General features: G+C 44.3%; 1 protein-coding gene across 1 annotated transcript in view; it reads left to right on the top strand.

The window, feature by feature from the left end:
• CLDN16 (claudin 16) overlaps positions 1 to 10,031 on the top strand; it is a 61,946-nt gene extending 51,915 nt beyond the window's left edge. Inside the window, exons 3-5 of the mRNA XM_076056270.1 lie at positions 621 to 785; positions 4,061 to 4,252; positions 5,440 to 10,031. Of these exons, the coding sequence (XP_075912385.1) occupies positions 621 to 785; positions 4,061 to 4,252; positions 5,440 to 5,528 (446 nt within the window). The 3' untranslated portion in view covers positions 5,529 to 10,031. The remainder of the gene's footprint in view (positions 1 to 620; positions 786 to 4,060; positions 4,253 to 5,439) is intronic.
• The last annotated feature ends 11,651 nt before the right edge of the window (positions 10,032 to 21,682 follow it).

Here is a 21,682-nt window from a genome sequence, read left to right as displayed (position 1 = left end):
GCTGTCTCCCACACACAGTGAAGATCTTGCTGTCTCCCACTGTCTCCCACACACAGTGAAGATCTTGCTGTCTCCCACTGTCTCCCACACACAGTGAAGATCTTGCTGTCTCCCACACTCACAGTGAAGATCTTGCTGTCTCCCACACTCAAAGTGAAGATCTTGCTGTCTCCCACACACACAGTGAAGATCTTGCTGTCTCCCACACACAGTGAAGATCTTGCTGTCTCCCACACACAGTGAAGATCTTGCTGTCTCCCACTGTCTCCCACACACAGTGAAGATCTTGCTGTCTCCCACACTCACAGTGAAGATCTTGCTGTCTCCCACACTCACAGTGAAGATCTTGCTGTCTCCCACACTCACAGTGAAGATCTTGCTGTCTCCCACACTCACAGTGAAGATCTTGCTGTCTCCCACACACCGTGAAGATCTTGCTGTCTCCCACACACACCGTGAAGATCTTGCTGTCTCCCACTGTCTCCCACACACAGTGAAGATCTTGCTGTCTCCCACTCTCCCACACACACAGTGAAGATCTTGCTGTCTCCCACACTCACAGTGAAGATCTTGCTGTCTCCCACACACACAGTGAAGATCTTGCTGTCTCCCACACACAGTGAAGATCGTGCTGTCCCGCTCCCTCATCCTCACCGCTGACATCCTAGCCTGCTTCGCCTGCATCATCCTCATCCTGGGCCTCGACTGCGTGCGAGTGCTCAGCAATGAGCCCCGAATCAAGACCCGCATCTGTTACACGGCCGGCTTCATCTACCTCCTCGCCGGTGAGCCCCACCCCACACCGCCTGGGTTAGCCGGCTCTAGTTAGCCAGCTAGTTAAACAGATAGTCAGCCAGCTAGTTAAACAGCTAGTTAGCCAGCTAGTTAAACAGCTAGTTAGCCAGCTAGTTAAACAGATAGTCAGCCAGCTAGTTAAACAGATAGTCAGCCAGCTAGTTAAACAGCTAGTTAGCCAGCTAGTTAAACAGATAGCCAGCTAGTTAAACAGGTAGTTAGCCAGCTAGTTAAACAGGTAGTTAGCCAGCTAGTTAAACAGGTAGTTAGCCAGCTAGTTAAACAGATAGTTAGCCAGCTAGTTAAACAGGTAGTTAGCCAGCTAGTTAAACAGGTAGTTAGCCAGCTAGTTAAACAGGTAGTTATTTAGCTAGTTAAACAGATAGCCAGCTAGTTAAACAGGTAGTTAGCCAGCTAGTTAAACAGGTAGTTAGCCAGCTAGTTAAACAGGTAGTTAGCCAGCTAGTTAAACAGGTAGTTAGCCAGCTAGTTAAACAGGTAGTTAGCCAGCTAGTTAAACAGGTAGTTAGCCAGCTAGTTAAACAGGTAGTTAGCCACCTAGTTAAACAGGTAGTTAGCCACCTAGTTAACCAGGTAGTTAGCCACCTAGTTAACCAGGTAGTTAGCCACCTAGTTAACCAGGTAGTTAGCCACCTAGTTAACCAGGTCGTTAGCCACCTAGTTAACCAGGTCGTTAGCCACCTAGTTAACCAGGTAGTTAGCCACCTAGTTGAACGGCTAGTTAGCCAGCTAGTTGAACGGCTAGTTAGCCACCTAGTTGAACGGCTAGTTAGCCACCTAGTTGAACGGCTAGTTAGCCACCTAGTTGAACGGCTAGTTAGCCACCTAGTTGAACGGCTAGTTAGCCACCTAGTTGAACGGCTAGTTAGCCACCTAGTTGAACGGCTAGTTAGCCACCTAGTTGAACGGCTAGTTAGCCACCTAGTTGAACGGCTAGTTAGCCACCTAGTTGAACGGCTAGTTAGCCACCTAGTTGAACGGCTAGTTAGCCACCTAGTTGAACGGCTAGTTAGCCACCTAGTTGAACGGCTAGTTAGCCACCTAGTTGAACGGCTAGTTAGCCACCTAGTTGAACGGCTAGTTAGCCACCTAGTTGAACGGCTAGTTAGCCACCTAGTTGAACGGCTAGTTAGCCACCTAGTTGAACGGCTAGTTAGCCACCTAGTTGAACGGCTAGTTAGCCACCTAGTTGAACGGCTAGTTAGCCACCTAGTTGAACGGCTAGTTAGCCACCTAGTTGAACGGCTAGTTAGCCACCTAGTTGAACGGCTAGTTAGCCACCTAGTTGAACGGCTAGTGAGCCACCTAGTTGAACGGCTAGTGAGCCACCTAGTTGAACGGCTAGTGAGCCACCTAGTTGAACGGCTAGTGAGCCACCTAGTTGAACGGCTAGTTAGCCACCTAGTTGAACGGCTAGTGAGCCACCTAGTTGAACGGCTAGTGAGCCACCTAGTTGAACGGCTAGTTAGCCACCTAGTTGAACGGCTAGTTAGCCACCTAGTTGACCGGCTAGTGAGCCACCTAGTTGACCGGCTAGTTAGCCACCTAGTTGACCGGCTAGTTAGCCACCTAGTTGACCGGCTAGTTAGCCACCTAGTTGACCGGCTAGTTAGCCACCTAGTTGACCGGCTAGTTAGCCACCTAGTTGACCGGCTAGTTAGCCACCTAGTTGACCGGCTAGTTAGCCACCTAGTTGACCGGCTAGTTAGCCACCTAGTTGACCGGCTAGTTAGCCACCTAGTTGACCGGCTAGTTAGCCACCTAGTTGACCGGCTAGTTAGCCACCTAGTTGACCGGCTAGTTAGCCACCTAGTTGACCGGCTAGTTAGCCACCTAGTTGACCGGCTAGTTAGCCACCTAGTTGACCGGCTAGTTAGCCACCTAGTTGACCGGCTAGTTAGCCACCTAGTTGACCGGCTAGTTAGCCACCTAGTTGACCGGCTAGTTAGCCACCTAGTTGACCGGCTAGTTAGCCACCTAGTTGACCGGCTAGTTAGCCACCTAGTTGACCGGCTAGTTAGCCACCTAGTTGACCGGCTAGTTAGCCACCTAGTTGACCGGCTAGTTAGCCACCTAGTTGACCGGCTAGTTAGCCACCTAGTTGACCGGCTAGTTAGCCACCTAGTTGACCGGCTAGTTAGCCACCTAGTTGACCGGCTAGTTAGCCACCTAGTTGACCGGCTAGTTAGCCACCTAGTTGACCACCTAGTTTATAGGTGAGTTGGCTAGTGGGCCGGCTAGTGGACTGGCTAGTGGGTTAACCAGCCAGTTAGCTAGTGGACCAGCTCGTTAACCAGCTGGTTAACTAGATGATCAGCGAGTTAGCTAGTGGACCAGCTAGTTAACCAGCTAGTTAACTAGATAATTGGCGCGTTAGCTAGTCGACCAGCTAGTTAACCAGCTAGTTAACTAGATAATCGGCGAGTTAGCTAGTGGACCAGCTAGTTAGCCAGCTAGTTAACTAGATAATTGGCGAGTTAGCTAGTCGACCAGCTAGTTGACCAGCTAGTTAACTAGTTAATCGGCCAGTTAGCTAGTGGACCAGCTAGTTAACCAGCTAGTTAACTAAATAATTGGCGTTATCTAGTCGACTAGCTTGGTAACCAGCTAGTTAACTAGTTAATTGGCGAGTTAGCTAGTGGACCAGCTAGTTAACCAGCTAGTTAACTAGATGATCGGCGAGTTAGCTAGTGGACCAGCTAGTTAACCAGCTAGTTAACTAGATGATTGGCGAGTTAGCTAGTCGACCAGCTAGTTAACCAGCTAGTTAACTAGTTAATCGGCCAGTTAGCTAATGGACCAGCTAGTTAACCAGCTAGTTAACTAGTTAATCGGCCAGTTAGCTAGTGGGCCAGCTAGTTAACCAGCAAGTTAACTAAGTAATTGGCGTTATCTAGTCGACTAGCTAGTTAACCAGCTAGTTAACTTGTTAATTGGCGAGTTAGCTAGTCGACCAGCTAGTTAACCAGCTAGTTAACTAGATAATCGGCCAGTTATCTAGTTGACCAGCTAGTTAACCAGCTAGTTAACTAGACAATCGCCCAGTTAGCTAGTGTACCAGCTAGTTGACCAGTTAACCAGTTAGCCCGTTACCCTGCTAGTTCGCTCGTCGTTTCACCTCCAGCAGGCCTCTCCCCGCAGTTGCCCACCCCTCATGGGTGTCCACCTCCCTGTGGCTGCCCCCACCCGTCAATGGGTGTTTGACGTCGCCCCACGGCCTCCCCGCGGTCGGCCCACCCTGCAGGCATCCCCGGCATGGTGGGGTCCGTGTGGTACGCCGTGGACGTGTACGTGGAGCGCTCCACGCTGGTGCAGCAGAACGTCTTCCTGGGCATACAGTACGAGTTTGGGTGGTCCTGCTGGCTGGGCATGGCCGGCTCCATGGCCTGCATCCTGGCCGGGATCGTCCTCACCTGCTGCGTCTACCTGTTCAGGGGTACGGTGACAAACGCCACAGCACGCCCTGCCACAGCACGCCCTGCCACACCACGCCCTACCACACCACACCCTACCACACCACACCACACCACACCTGACCCCACCTGACCCCACCTGACCCCACCTGACCACACCCCACCTGACCCCACCTGACCCCACCTGACCACACCCCACCTGACCCCACCTGACCCCACCTGACCACACCACACCTGACCACACCACACCACACCTGACCCCACCTGACCCCACCTGACCACACCACACCCTACCACACCACACCACACCTGACCACACCACACCTGACCCCACCTGACCCCACCTGACCACACCACACCTGACCCCAACACACCTGACCACACCTGACCACACCTGACCCCACCTGACCACACCTGACCCCACCTGACCCCACCTGACCACACCACACCTGACCACACCACACCTGACCCCACCTGACCACACCTGACCACACCTGACCACACCACACCTGACCACACCACACCTGACCCCACCTGACCACACCTGACCACACCACACCTGACCACACCACACCTGACCCCACCTGACCCCACCTGACCCCACCTGACCACACCACACCTGACCACACCACACCTGACCCCACCTGACCACACCTGACCACACCACACCTGACCACACCACACCTGACCACACCACACCTGACCCCACCTGACCACACCTGACCACACCACACCTGACCACACCACACCTGACCACACCACACCTGACCCCACCTGACCACACCTGACCACACCACACCTGACCACACCACACCTGACCCCACCTGACCACACCTGACCACACCACACCTGACCACACCACACCTGACCCCATCTGACCACACCTGACCACACCACACCTGACCCCACCTGACCACACCTGACCACACCACACCTGACCCCAACACACCTGACCACACCTGACCACACCACACCTGACCCCACCTGACCACACCTGACCACACCACACCTGACCCCAACACACCTGACCACACCTGACCACACCACACCTGACCACACCTGACCCCACCTGACCCCACCTGACCCCAACACACCTGACCACACCTGACCACACCACACCTGACCACACCTGACCCCACCTGACCCCACCTGACCCCACCTGACCCCACCTGACCCCACCCTCCCGCGTTTCTCTCCCTTCTCTCTCCAGATGCGAACGCCGCCCGTCTGCACAGATCCCCGTACGTCGCTCCACGCACCTCCCTGGGCAAGATGTACGCCATGGCTTCCCACGTGTGACCTCACTTCCTGTGCGGGGTGACGTCACTTCCTGTCATTGCTGCTGCCACTCCCCAATCTCCAAGCGAGGGGAAAATGGCCGCCGTGTGCTCCTCCATTAACACGACCACCACCACCACTCCTACACCACAACCACCACCACCAATCCTCCACCAACACAACCACCACCACTCCTACACCACAACCACCAACACAACCACCACCACTCCTACACCACAACCACCACCACCAATCCTCCACCAACACAACCACCACCACTCCTACACCACAACCACCAACACAACCACCACCACTCCTACACCACAACCACCACCACCAATCCTCCACCAACACAACCACCACCACTCCTACACCACAACCACCAACACAACCACCACCACTCCTACACCACAACCACCACCACCAATCCTCCACCAACACAACCACCACCACTCTTACACCACAACCACCAACACAACCACCACCACTCCTACACCACAACCACCACCACCAATCCTCCACCAACACAACCACCACCACTCCTACACCACAACCACCAACACAACCACCACCACTCCTACACCACAACCACCACCACCAATCCTCCACCAACACAACCACCACCACTCCTACACCACAACCACCAACACAACCACCACCACTCCTGCACCACAACCACCAACACAACCACCACCACTCCTGCACCACTCCTCCACCAACACAACCACCACCACCACCAATCCTCCACCAACACAACCACCACCACGAATCCTCCACCAACAAAACCACCACCACTCCTACACCACAACCACTCCTCCGCAAACACAACCACCACTACTGCACCACCAACACAACCACCACCACCAATCCTCCACCAACATAACCACCACCACTCCTACACCACAACCACCAACACAACCACCACCACTCCTACACCACAACCACCAACACAACCACCACCACTCCTGCATCACAACCACCAACACAACCACCACCACTCCTGCACCACAACCACCAACACAACCACCACCACTCCTACACCACAACCACCAACACAACTACCACTACTCCTACACCACAACCACCAACACAACCACCACCACTCCTACACCACAACCACCAACACAACCACCACCACTCCTACACCACAACCACCAACACAACCACCACTCCTCCATCAACACAACCACCACCACTCTTACACCACAAACACAACCACCACCATTCCTGCACCACAACCACCAACACAACCACCACCACCAATCCTCCACCAACACAACCACCACCACCACCAATCCTCCACCAACACAACCACCACCACTCCTGCACCACTCCTCCACCAACACAACCACCACCACGAATCCTCCACCAACAAAACCACCACCACTCCTACACCACAAACACAACCACCACCACTCCTCCACCAACACAACCACCACCACCAATCCTCCACCAACACAACCACCACCACTCCTACACCACAAACACAACCACCACCACTCCTCCACCAACACAACCACCACCACCAATCCTCCACCAACACAACCACCACCACTCCTACACCACAAACACAACCACCACCACTCCTGCACCACTCCTCCTCCACCAACACAACCACTCCTGCACCACAACCACCAACACAACCACCACTCCTCCGCAAACACAACCACCACTACTCCACCACCAACACAACCACCACCACAACCACCACCAACAACAACAACCGCCATTCGCCACGAAATGGCGGTGACGTTGTTGTATATTTAGGCCTCTTTCCAAAATTGATATTGATAATGATTTTGCCAATATTTAATTTTTTTAATCAATGGTGGTGTCACTTGCGGCAAAAGGGGAGTGATACAGCCCCCCTCTCCTCACACACAACAGGCCGCCGGGGACAGCAATAGAAATAAACCCAAAATAAAGAGAAGGGGGGTGGGTGGGGAATTCCTAACGAGAGACTAAAACTAAAAAAATCCCGACACGGCTTCAAATCCTCGCCAGCTTTCAGGGCGGCGAAAACCGGACGGACAAGTTTTGGTTATTTTTAATTAGCAGAAAGTCCAAGAGAAAACTCAGCAACAAGAATAAGCTGACATTATAGCAATCTACACACTCACTACGATTAAAGAAAAAACTAAAGCAGACTACAGTCTACATAGCGGGTAATTACTTCTCGTACATAATATTAATACTAACGTTAAATTATATTACATGTTGCCGTCTACGTGACCTTAGGAAAACCAAAAATAAATGAATTCCAGCAGTCAAGAAGCTTAGCCGAAACTTAGTTATACCTCTCAAACTCAGGACATTAAAAAAAATTACTCTTATAACTGCACGGATTCCCGGATACAGACGGGGGGACGAAATTAATCAATCCTAAGAAACACGTGGTGATGATAATGTTAAATCACAAATCTTGGGAAACGTGTAAACCAACTAATAATGATGCAGTATTAAACCGGGGGGCCAGCCAGACGAGATGAGGCGAGGTGGGTCGATCACGTGACCAAGATAAATGTATCCCAGAGAGAAAGAGAGCCTCCCGGCCGCCTTTGTCTTCCAGCAGCACGTGATAGAATTTGCAGACGCAGGCAGAGGGCAATCCCCTCTTAAGAATCAAAACCAAAGACCACGATGGAAACGCTGCTCCGGCACACCTTGAGTCACGTACGGAATCATAACCGCAAGTGGCACGGTATCAAACTGTGAGGTAGAAGAAATGTTTAACTTCAGAAGCCTCAACGCACCCTTTGTGCGAGGCCAAAGAATGTCACACCGGGAGAGGACTCGACCGGACAGGGGGGGCACAACCCCCCTCCTCCCAGATGAATTAGTGCAGAGGGTGAGAAAGGAGGACGCACTCGGGGGGGGGGGGGGGGACAATCTGGAGAATCGGTTTCCTTTTGATGGCGGGATGGCTTGAGGAAGGCGACAGGGAACCATGCCTTGACGAAAACTCATTACCTCAATATGACACAACAACAACAACACCAACAACCGCCATTCGCCACTAAGTGGCGGTGACGTCACCATGACGCTTGTGCCAGGCCACACACACACACACGTACACACACACACGTACACACACACACACACGTACACACACACACCCCCGCAACACAGAGCGAGATCAAAGCAAGTCCCCGTCCTTTGTGAGGAGGCGAGCCGGAGGAAGAAATTTCGGCGCAAAACGAGAGGCGGAAGCCGCCGCAAATCCCTGCTGCCAGGTGGCAGAAGGCGGCGACCATCGGCTCGACAAGAAGACGCAGCAGCTAGGAAGGGCACAGCAAGCCAGCTGCGGAGCAATGGCCTCGAGATGGACGGCAACGTCTGCGGTGCGTCGAGGGGGGGGGCGGGAGGCGGTGCCCTGTGCCGAGTTCGGCACGGACCCGGCGGAGCCTCGCTGAGAAGTTATCCCCAGCGTCGGGCAATCGGCCTGGAGAAGGGCCGGAGAGCGGCGAGCATCGACCGGGCCAGCATCGCGGAGGGCTCAGCCGCAGGTGCAAGCGGCACCCCCAGAGAGAGAGAGAGAGAGAGGCGGAGCCCGCGGCACCGCTACCCAAGCGAGGCTGCCGGCGTACCGACTCGGCTCGTCCGGCAAGGGGGGGGGGGGAAGGAGCCTGAGCGGCCGCCCGCTCGGGGTTCGACCCGGAGGCACGCGCCGACCGGCACCGGCCCGGGCACCAGGGCAAGAGCGAGGGGAACGAGCCGCCGTTCGTACGCCCCCCCAACTCTCCCCTCCCACACACACACACACGCTCGCGAAACCCACGACCCTCCCGGCGTTTGCTCGCACGGGAATTTGCCAAAGAGACGAGTCCAAGCACACCCGCACAGCACGAGGACTGATTGTTGAAGGGCACGAGAAGCATCAGCTGGCCGTGAAGGCTTCGCGGCTCAGCGAGCGGTAACAAGGCGTCGTTTATATGAGCGCATCAATTTGTTTTCCCTTCTCGTTCTGTTCTGCGTGATTTTTACTTCCGACCGCATAAATCGCCAATAGATTCATCGATGCAAACGAAGCTTTTGGAAAAGCTTTCGGCACGAATCCGCACGCTCGCAGAGAGAATATCGTGTTGCACCTGTTTGTTTATCGTACGATCTTGTCCACGAATTAATTTAAAACTTAGCCAGAGATAAGAATCTCCCGTAGGAGGGCACGCACACCGTCGCACACCCTGATTCCTAGACATTTCGTTAATTATATAATCTTGCCGATGAATCTATTGACGTATACTTTTGCCTTTGGGGTATAATAATTTTCCTTTATTGCCTTTCGTATGAATATCGTTGCATGAATTTTGAAGGACTTTTCCTCTCGCCGTGTATGTTCGCGTACGCTGAGAAAGTAATCGATTGTACTGTTAGCCAGTTAACAAACGTGATCATTGAGGGTTAGATGTATGGATCAATGAGGGGACCATCTCCTGGAGTACTGTGTTGACAATTTCAAGCAGAAGAGTTCGCATATTAGAGTGTTAAGGTTTTGTTTAGAAATTAAAATTGCTTAACACAGAAGTGTTTTGAGTGTTTCTTTCCTAAGTTCATGCGTAATAATCTTAATAATAAGAAGTGTTTCCTGCGGTGAGATTTCAATTTGCAGACCTTGACATAACACACAGATAATCAGTAAATGTTAAAGCGAGAATAATTGTATTATACCGATCAATAATATAAACCTAGACCACAAAGCCGAGCTTAATCTAGCATACTTACAGCACACCTGCATCACTTCATACAATTTATTGTATTATCCCAATTGATAATACGACCCTGGGCAACAAAGCTAAGCCTAATTATCATAACTGCCCATATTGGCATAATCGCATACATTAACATAAGTTAATACGATTATCTCTCGAAGTAGCATAATTTATGTGCATAATTACATAACTTTACATAATTTCGGATAATTACGCATTTTTCCAAATTAGATTAAAATTTAATTATTTTCATTAAATTTAACGTCACCACGATGCTTGTGCCAGACTATGCACGTTGAGGCCACGTGAAGTGTCGAAGGCCCGCTGACACGAGGTCACGGGGCAGACCAGGTGCCACGGGTCGACTGCCTGAGATGAGTGGCTGATGCACCACCTGTGTCCCCTACTGTGCCAACCTGCTGTGCTTTAGCCACCCGGCGCTCCGCTCGTTGTTGTGAGCGTCGCTCCTCCGCCCTCCGTTGTTGGAGGGCGACTGCCTCCAACTGCCCAGTAGCGTCCTTCACGAGCCTCCTCCACAGAGGCCGATCTTGACACCGCTGGTACCAGTCATCGGCAAGTCCACTCAGCTCCACGTCCTCCTGTACCACATCACTCCATCTCTTCTCTAGCCCGTGCCACGCCTATTTAGCCCCCTCGATCCAGCCAAACAAAAGCTGTTTCGGCATGCGGTGGCTGGGCATGCGGGCTACATGACCCAGCCATCGCAGCCTTGCCTGCCGGAGGAGCTCACCGATGGGACCTTGCCCAGATCTTTCAAGGATTTGTGAGCTCCTCACACAATCCAGTCTGGTTAAACCCAGGATGGATCGTAGGCAGGCCAGCCTAAATGTTTATAACCGGCGAAGATGTTCCATTAGGGGGGTCCACGTTTCGCAAGCGTAGAGAAGGGAGGGAATGACTGGCCGAGAACACCTGAAGCTTAGTGCGGAGCGACAGACCAGGTAGCTTCCACACAGCGTTACGCAACCGATGAAAAGATATTGCCGCTCGACTGATTCGGAGTGAGACCTCTGCTGTTAAACTGGAGCTGGTCATGAACACACTGCCCAGGTATGGGAATCTCTCCACTCGCTCCACAACTGTCCCATCACCGATTGGGAGTTGTGGGGGTGGAGTGTCCGATGGTACAAAATACCCAGGCAGGTGCTTAGTTTTGGTGGGGCTGATGGTAAGGCCCCACCTCTTAGTGGCACGCTCCAGGTTCAGCAGCAGCGCCTCCAACTCCTCCTCTGAGTGAGCGGCAATTACCAAATCATCAGCATACATAACGTGGTTGAGCAATAGGGAGCCATCCCTTGACCGCACCCGGGCATCGATCAGCCTCCCATTATATCTGTACCATATGGAGATTCCCCCGGTACAGCTATTGAAGGCTTCACGAACTACGTGGTCCAAAAAAGATGTTAAATAATGTGGGAGCCAGAGGACATCCCTGTCGCACCCCAAGGTGTACAGGGAATGGCTCTGACTCCCGGCCACGTAGTTTTACCCGGGCCCACTCACCATCATGAAGGTCCTTAATGATCGTGAGCAGAGGGTCAGGTACTTCTTCAATAAGCTGGGCTATTAATCACAAAGCAACTGGGTATACAACACACTATATAGTGTAGTATACTAGTGTAGTGTATAGTGTAGTATACTAGTGTAGTGTATAGTGTAGTGTATAGTGTAGTGTATAGTGTAGTGTAGTATATAGTGTAGTAGTGTATAGTGTAGTAGTGTATAGTGTAGTATATAGTGTAGTGTATAGTGTAGTGTATAGTGTATTGTATAGTATATAGTGTAGTGTATAGTGTATTGTGTAGTGTATAGTGTAGTGTATAGTGTAGTGTATAGTGTAGTGTATAGTGTAGTGTATAGTAGTGTAGTAGTGTATAGTGTAGTAGTGTATAGTATAGTATATAGTGTAGTATATAGTGTAGTGTATAGTGTAGTGTATAGTAATGTATAGTGTAGTGTAATGTGTAGTATATAGTGTAGTATATAGAGTAGTGTGTAGTGTATAGTGTAGTATACTAGTGTAGTGTATAGTGTAGTGCATAGTGCAGTATACTAGTGTAGTGTGTAGTGTATAGTGTAGTGTAGTAGTGTATAGTGTAGTGTATAGTGCAGTGTATAGTGTAGTGTATAGTGTAGTATATAGTGTAGTGTATAGTGTAGTGTATAGTATATAGTGTAGTGTATAGTGTATAGTGTAGTGTATAGTGTAGTGTATAGTGTAGTGTATAGTATATAGTGTAGTGTATAGTGTAGTGTGTAGTATCGTAGTGTATAGTAGTGTATAGTGTATAGTAGTGTAGTGTATAGTGTAGTGTATAGTGTAGTGTATAGTAATGTATAGTGTAGTGTAATGTGTAGTATATAGTGTAGTGTATAGTGTAATATATAGAGTAGTGTGTAGTGTAGTATATTAGTGTATAGTGTAGTGCATAGTGTAGTATACTAGTGTAGTAGTGTGTAGTGTAGTGTAGTAGTGTATAGTGTAGTGCATAGTGTAGTGTGTAGTGTATAGTGTAGTATATAGTGTAGTGTATAGTGTAGTAGTGTATAGTAGTATAGTGTAGTAGTGTATAGTAGTGTAGTGTATAGTGTAGTAGTGTATAGTACAGTAGTGTATAGTAGTATAGTGTAGTAGTGTATAGTGTATAGTAGTGTATAGTGTAGTGTATAGTGTAGTGTGTAGTGTAGTGTATAGTGTAGTGTATAGTAGTGTTGTGTGTAGTGTATAGTGTAGTGTATAGTTTAGTGTATAGTGTGTAGTGTATAGTGTAGTACACTACTGTAGTAGTGTGTAGTGTATAATGTAGTGTATAGTGTAGTGTATAGTGTAGTATACTAGTGTAGTAGTTTGTAGTGTATAGTGTAGTGTATAGTGTAGTGTATAGTGTAGTATACTAGTGTAGTAGTGTATAGTGTATAGTAGTGTATAGTGTAGTATACTAGTGTAGTAGTGTGTAGTGTATAGTGTAGTGTATAGTAGTGTATAGTGTAGTGTATAGTAGTGTATAGTGTAATGTATAGTAGTATATAGTGTAGTGTATAGTGTAGTGTATAGTAGTGTATAGTGTAATGTATAGTAGTATATAGTGTAGTGTATAGTAGTGTATAGTGTAGTGTATCGTGTATAGTAATGTAGTGTATAGTGTAATGTATAGTAGTACATAGTGTAGTGTATAGTGTAGTGTATAGTAGTGTATAGTGTAATGTATAGTAGTATATAGTGTAGTGTATTGTGTAGTGTATAGTGTAGTGTATAGTGTAGTGTATAGTGTAGTGTATAGTAGTGTATAGTGTAATGTATAGTAGTATATAGTGTAGTGTATTGTGTAGTGTATAATAGTGTAGTGTATAGTGTAGTGTATAGTGTAGTGTATAGTGTAGTGTATAGTAGTGTATAGTGTAATGTATTTTAGTATATAGTGTAGTGTATTGTGTAGTGTATAGTAGTGTATAGTGTAGTGTATCGTGTATAGTAATGTAGTGTATAGTGTAATGTATAGTAGTATATAGTGTAGTGTATAGTAGTGTATAGTGTAATGTATAGTAGTATATAGTGTAGTGTATTGTGTAGTGTATAGTGTAGTGTATAGTAGTGTGTAGTGTATAGTGTATAGTAGTGTATAGTGTATAGTAGTGTATAGTGTAATGTATAGTAGTATATAGTGTAGTGTATAGTGTAGTGTATAGTAGTGTATAGTGTAATGTATAGTAGTATATAGTGTAGTGTATAGTGTAGTGTATAGTAGTGTATAGTGTAATGTATAGTAGTATATAGTGTAGTGTATAGTGTAGTGTATAGTGTAGTGTATAGTGTAGTGTATAGTGTGTAGTGTATAGTGTAGTGTATAGTAGTGTATCGCCCGTCACGGCCGGAGCTCCATCCGTTGCTACTCGACAGAGCTTGGCCCGTTTTAAGCCCCCGTCTTTTCAGCCGCTTCCGACACGGCTTCAGAAATATCTCTACCCCGCCGTTGGGCCTTTTAGGCTCATCGTATCAAGCAGTTCCTCCGTACAGCGGAAGGTTATCATCTACTACCCCGCAAAAACAATCAACAGCTGCGCGGCGTCTGAGGCATCTGTGTCCTCGCCGCACGCTATCAAGTAAAAAAATCAAAATCAAAAGCTTCGTCTCTCAGCTCGCGCTGTTGAGATCCTGCACTTTCTCCGGGCGAATGATTTCCGTGACTTCGATGAGGCCACTGGCTTCGTGAAATCACCGTCTGAGAACGGTTTTGTGCTGCCGGGCAATACGTTGAGTGACTTTCGTAGCTTGCTGTTGTGGCGTTTTCCCGTTTAATTTTGTTAGCACGAACACATAAAATTTTGTTGTTGTTGTTGTTGTTGAGCTTGCAGGCCAGCCGCCATCCGCTCGACTTTCTGTGTGTACGATGTGCAGCTCTGATGTTTGGTCCCAGAGCGTCGACGGACATTACAACTCTTTCGTCACAGCAACATCTTCACTGCGAATCAAAATGTTTGCATTCTGACTGCTTGTGTTGTGGTCATTGCAAACACGATGCCTTGAATAAAGGTGTCAGTTTTTGTGTGCCAGTTAAAAGGGTAAAAACCTATTCCTATATCTTGTTTCTGGCAAAGGAGGTCTCATAATGTTAATGCTCACCCCGAGCCCTCAATACTCTGATAGTGGCGCTGTTTTTGAGTTGTACGCCTTTTGGCGTCTTCTGGTCCAACACCAATGAAGACTAAAGGGCTCTAAGAAAAGCCGTCTCGGGTGTGGACCAATCAAATTCAAGGACAGTGCATATTATTATCAGAGTTGTCTCTTTTTGTTTGCATTTTGACTGTTTGTGTTGTGGTCATTGCAAACATGATGCCTTGAATAAAGGTGTCAGTTTTTTGTGCCAGTTAAAAGGGTAAAAACCTATTCCTATATCTTGTTTCTGGCAAAGGAGGTCTCATAATGTTAATGCTCACCCCGAGCCCTCAATACTCTGATAGTGGCGCTGTTTTTGAGTTGTACGCCTTTTGGCGTCTTCTGGTCCAACACCAATGAAGACTAAAGGGCTCTAAGAAAAGCCGTCTCGGGTGTGGACCAATCAAATTCAAGGACAGTGCATATTATTATCAGAGTTGTCTCTTTTTGTTTGCATTTTGACTGTTTGTGTTGTGGTCATTGCAAACATGATGCCTTGAATAAAGGTGTCAGTTTTTTGTGCCAGTTAAAAGGGTAAAAACCTATTCCTATATCTTGTTTCTGGCAAAGGAGGTCTCATAATGTTAATGCTCACCCCGAGCCCTCAATACTCTGATAGTGGCGCTGTTTTTGAGTTGTACGCCTTTTGGCGTCTTCTGGTCCAACACCAATGGAGACTTAAGGGCTCTAAGAAAAGCTGTCTCGGGTGTGGTGGACCAATCAAATTCAAGGACAGTGCCAATATTATCATTATCAGAGTTGTCTTTTTTTGTTGGCATTTTGACTGCTTGTGTTGTGGTCATTGCAGACACGATGCCTTGAATAAAGGTGTCAGTTTTTTGTGCCAGTTAAAAGGGTAAAACCTATTCCTATATCTTGTTTCTGGCAAAGGAGGTCTCATAATGTTAATGCTCACCCCGAGCCCTCAATACTCTGATAGTGTCGCTGTTTTTTGAGTTGTACGCCTTTTGGCGTCTTCTGGTCCAACACCAATGGAGACTTAAGGGCTCTAAGAAAAGCTGTCTCGGGTGTGGTGGACCAATCAAATTCAAGGACAGTGCCAATATCATTATCAGAGTTGTCTCTTTTTGTTGGCATTTTGACTGCTTGTGTTGTGGTCATTGCAAACATGATGCCTTGAATAAAGGTGTCAGTTTTTTGTGCCAGTTAAAAGGGTAAAAACCTATTCCCAGACACACTTTCCGTTGATTTCTTTGGAAAAAAAAGTATCTATATATTCATATTCCCCACCGTGTTTGAAATCTTCCACACACCCACTCGCTATTTTTTGCGTTTTAGTCGGTGCTGTCATTTCTGGCGACTCGCGGTAAGAGTTTTTTGCTTTGCTTAATTTCGTTTTTGTTTAAAAAAAATTTTGGCCTGCTTGACTTTACCGAATGGAAAACAAAGAGTATGGATCCTTGCAGTCACGAAAGCTTCAAATCTATAATTTATTTATATAGTTTATTGTTATAAAAAATTCGGTCACCAGTCCCTGTGATCACTGTTGCATTGCATTCACGGCTTTGTATTTTGGTGATTTCGAAAACGTTTTTGTTGTTGTTGTTTTGGCCATTGTTTTTGTTTATTGTAGGACGGAGTTAGACTGATGGCCTTAATCTTAGTTGTCTTGTGGTTGTTGTTGTTGTTATTGGTTGACTTTGCATCCCACTGGGATTTTTGCACAAAGCGTTGGTGTACGGTGCGGTGCTATTTCAGGAATATTTTGATGTTTTTTTCCCCCTGGATTTTCTGTTTGCACAGTCAACACATAATCACTTTAAGATTTTGATTTAAAGCTTTCGTGACTGCAGTAATTCATAATCTTAGTTTTTTCGGTAAAGTCACGTTGAAGAGAAACAGCAAAATAATAAAATATATAATTACGTTATAATTATATATATTATATAAAAATATATAATTATATTAAAATTGTATTATATATTATATATATTTTAATTGTTATATATATTTTATTATTTTGTTGTTTCTCTTCAGCGTGACTTTACCGAAACAACTAAGAATATCACTTTAAGATGTTTGTCTTGTTCATGATTTTTGTTTGTTGCTGGTGCACCCGATTCAAGAGCCGAATGGCTCACAGGGCTATACCCAAATAAATTAAAACTAAGGCACTATGAAACTATGGTATAGAAGCGCGGTTTTCCCTGGCTGGCTCCGTCTAGCGTTCAAACTGAGAAGTGCTCACAGAGTTGAGCTCAAGCTTCTTGTGCGCGCCATATTCAATTGTAGTTTCAGAATTTGCTGCGGGCCAATAAACACTGGCCCGCGGGCCGCAGATGGCCCGCGGGCCGTAGTTTGGACACACCTGGTATAGTGTATAGTAGTGTAGTGTATAGTAGTATATAGTGTAGTGTATAGTGTAGTGTATAGTATTGTAATGTATAGTAGTGTATAGTATAGTAGTGTATAGTGTATAGTAGTGTAGTGTATAGTGTAGTGTATAGTGTAGTGTATTGTGTAGTGTTTAGTAGTATATAGTGCAGTATATAGTGTAGTGTATAGTATTGTAATGTATAGTAGTGTATAGTATAGTAGTGTATAGTGTATAGTAGTGTATAGTGTAGTGTTTAGTAGTATATAGTTTAGTATATAGTGTAGTGTATAGTATACTAGTGTGTAGTGTATAGTGTATAGTAGTGTAGTGTATAGTGTATAGTAGTGTAGTGTATAGTGTAGTGTATAGTAGTGTATAGTGTAGTGTATAGTGCAGTGTATAGTGTAGTGTATAGTAGTGTATAGTGTAGTGTAGTAGTGTATAGTGTAGTGTATAGTAGTGTAGTATATAGTGTAGTGTAGTATACTAGTGTATAGTATAGTGTATATCATTGTAGTGTATAGTATTGTAGTGTATAGTGTATTGTAGTGTGTAGTGTATAGTATTGTAGTGTGTAGTGTATAGTATTGTAGTGTGTAGTGTATAGTATTGTAGTGTATAGTGTATTGTAGTATACTAGTGTATAGTATTGTAGTGTGTAGTGTAGTGTATAGTGTATAGTATTGTAGTGTATAGTGTAGTGTATAGTGTAGTGTATAGTATACTAGTGTATAGTAGTGTAGTATTGTAGTGTATAGTGTATAGTATTGTAGTGTATAGTGTAGTATACTAGTGTATAGTGTAGTGTATAGTGTATAGTATTGTAGTGTATAGTGTGTAGTGTAGTGTATAGTGTGTAGTGTATAGTATTGTAGTGTATAGTGTGTAGTGTATAGTGTATAGTATTAGTGTATAGTGTAGTGTATAGTGTATAGTATTGTAGTGTATAGTGTAGTGTACTAGTGTATAGTGTAGTGTATAGTGTAGTGTATAGTGTATAGTATTGTAGTGTATAGTGTAGTATACTAGTGTATAGTGTAGTGTATAGTATTGTAGTGTATAGTGTAGTACACTAGTGTATAGTGTAGTGTATAGTGTATAGTATTGTAGTGTATAGTGTGTAGTGTATAGTGTGTAGTGTATAGTATTGTAGTGTATAGTGTGTAGTATTAGTGTATAGTGTAGTGTATAGTATTGTAGTGTATAGTGTAGTATACTAGTGTATAGTGTAGTGTATAGTGTAGTGTATAGTGTATAGTATTGTAGTGTATAGTGTAGTATACTAGTGTATAGTGTAGTGTATAGTGTATAGTATTGTAGTGTATAGTGTAGTACACTAGTGTATAATGTAGTGTATAGTGTATAGTATTGTAGTGTATAGTGTAGTATACTAGTGTATAGTGTAGTGTATAGTGTAGTGTATAGTGTATAGTATTGTAGTGTATAGTGTAGTATACTAGTGTATAGTGTAGTGTATAGTGTATAGTATTGTAGTGTATAGTGTGTAGTGTAGTGTATAGTGTGTAGTGTATAGTGTATAGTATTGTAGTGTATAGTGTAGTATACTAGTGTATAGTGTAGTATACTAGTGTATAGTGTAGTGTATAGTGTATAGTAGTGTAGTGTATAGTGTAGTATACTAGTGTATAGTGTAGTGTATAGTGTAGTGTATAGTGTATAGTAGTGTAGTGTATAGTGTAGTATACTAGTGTATAGTGTAGTGTATAGTGTATAGTAGTGTAGTGTATAGTGTAGTATACTAGTGTATAGTGTAGTATACTAGTGTATAGTGTAGTGTATAGTGTATAGTATTGTAGTGTATAGTATTGTAGTGTATAGTGTAGTATACTAGTGTATAGTGTAGTGTATAGTGTATAGTATTGTAGTGTATAGTGTAGTATACTAGTGTATAGTGTAGTGTATAGTGTATAGTATTGTAGTGTATAGTGTAGTGTATAGTGATAGTATTGTAGTGTATAGTGTAGTATACTAGTGTATAGTGTAGTGTATAGTGTATAGTATTGTAGTGTATAGTGTAGTGTATAGTGTATAGTATTGTAGTGTATAGTGTGTAGTGTATAGTGTAGTGTATAGTGTATAGTATTGTAGTGTATAGTGTATAGTATTGTAGTGTATAGTAGTGTAGTGTATAGTGTAGTGTATAGTGTATAGTATTGTAGTGTATAGTGTAGTGTGTAGTGTATAGTGTGTAGTGTATAGTATTGTAGTGTGTAGTGTGTAGTATTGTAGTGTATAGTGTGTAGTGTAGTGTATAGTGTGTAGTGTATAGTATTGTAGTGTATAGTGTAGTGTATAGTGTATAGTATTGTAGTGTATAGTAGTGTAGTGTATAGTGTAGTGTATAGTATTGTAGTGTATAGTGTGTAGTGTAGTGTGTAGTGTATAGTGTGTAGTGTTTAGTATTGTAGTGTATAGCGTGTAGTGTAGTGTATAGTGTATAGTATTGTAGTGTATAGTGTATAGTATTGTAGTGTGTAGTGTAGTGTATAGTGTATAGTATTGTAGTGTATAGTGTAGTATTGTAGTGTATAGTGTAGTGTATAGTATTGTAGTGTATAGTGTATAGTATTGTAGTGTGTAGTGTAGTATACTAGTGTATAGTGTAGTGTATAGTGTAGTGTATAGTGTATATTGTAGTGTATAGTATTGTAGTGTGTAGTGTAGTATATAGTGTATAGTATTGTAGTGTATAGTGTAGTGTAGTATACTAGTGTAGTATATAGTGTATAGTATTGTAGTGTATAGTGTAGTGTAGTATACTAGTGTAGTATACTAGTGTATAGTATTGTAGTGTATAGTGTAGTGTATAGTGTAGTGTATAGTGTATAGTGTAGTGTATAGTATTGTAGTGTATAGTGTGTAGTATTGTAGTGTATAGTGTATAGTATTGTAGTGTATAGTGTAGTGTATAGTGTATAGTGTAGTGTATAGTGTATAGTATTGTAGTGTATAGTGTAGTGTATAGTGTGTAGTGTATAGTGTAGTGTATAGTATTGTAGTGTATAGTGTAGTAGTGTATAGTGTAGTGTATAGTATTGTAGTGTATAGTGTAGTATACTAGTGTATAGTGTAGTGTATAGTGTATAGTATTGTAGTGTATAGTGTAGTGTATAGTGTATAGTATTGTAGTGTATAGTGTGTAGTATTGTAGTGTATAGTGTATAGTATTGTAGTGTATAGTGTATAGTATTGTAGTGTATAGTGTACTGTATAGTGTATAGTATTGTAGTGTTTAGTGTAGTACACTAGTGTATAGTGTAGTGTGTAGTGTATAGTCATAATAAAGGTTTTTGGGTTTGGGTTTGTAGTGTATAGTATTGTAGTGTATAGTGTGTAGTGTAGTGTGTAGTGTATAGTGTGTAGTGTATAGTGTAGTGTAGTGTATAGTGTGTAGTATTGTAGTGTATAGTGTGTAGTGTAGTGTATAGTGTGTAGTGTATAGTATTGTAGTGTATAGTGTAGTGTATAGTGTATAGTATTGTAGTGTATAGTAGTGTAGTGTATAGTGTAGTGTATAGTATTGTAGTGTATAGTGTGTAGTGTAGTGTGTAGTGTATAGTGTATAGTATTGTAGTGTATAGTGTATAGTATTGTAGTGTATAGTGTAGTATACTAGTGTATAGTGTAGTGTATAGTGTATAGTATTGTAGTGTATAGTGTAGTATACTAGTGTATAGTGTAGTGTATAGTGTATAGTATTGTAGTGTATAGTGTAGTGTATAGTGTAGTGTATAGTGTATAGTATTGTAGTGTATAGTGTAGTATACTAGTGTATAGTGTAGTGTATATTATTGTAGTGTATAGTGTAGTGTATAGTGTATAGTATTGTAGTGTATAGTGTGTAGTATTGTAGTGTATAGTGTATAGTATTGTAGTGTATAGTGTATAGTATTGTAGTGTATAGTGTACTGTATAGTATTGTAGTGTTTAGTGTAGTACACTAGTGTATAGTGTAGTGTATAGTGTATAGTATTGTAGTGTATAGTGTGTAGTGTAGTGTGTAGTGTATAGTGTGTAGTGTATAGTATTGTAGTGTGTAGTGTGTAGTATTGTAGTGTATAGTGTGTAGTGTAGTGTATAGTGTGTAGTGTATAGTATTGTAGTGTATAGTGTATAGTGTAGTGTATAGTGTATAGTATTGTAGTGTATAGTAGTGTAGTGTATAGTGTATAGTATTGTAGTGTATAGTGTAGTGTGTAGTGTATAGTGTGTAGTGTATAGTATTGTAGTGTGTAGTATTGTAGTGTATAGTGTGTAGTGTAGTGTATAGTGTGTAGTGTATAGTATTGTAGTGTATAGTGTAGTGTATAGTGTATAGTATTGTAGTGTATAGTAGTGTAGTGTATAGTGTAGTGTATAGTATTGTAGTGTATAGTGTGTAGTGTAGTGTGTAGTGTATAGTGTGTAGTGTTTAGTATTGTAGTGTATAGCG

The sequence above is a fragment of the Petromyzon marinus genome, chromosome 75 (assembly GCF_048934315.1).
Source record: "Petromyzon marinus isolate PM22_M1 ecotype Great Lakes invasive population chromosome 75, UKy_Petmar_22M1.pri1.0, whole genome shotgun sequence".
In the NCBI taxonomy this organism is placed as follows: domain Eukaryota; kingdom Metazoa; phylum Chordata; class Hyperoartia; order Petromyzontiformes; family Petromyzontidae; genus Petromyzon; species Petromyzon marinus.
Note: the sequence above shows the minus strand (reverse complement) of the source record. Positions and strands in the feature narration are given on the sequence as shown.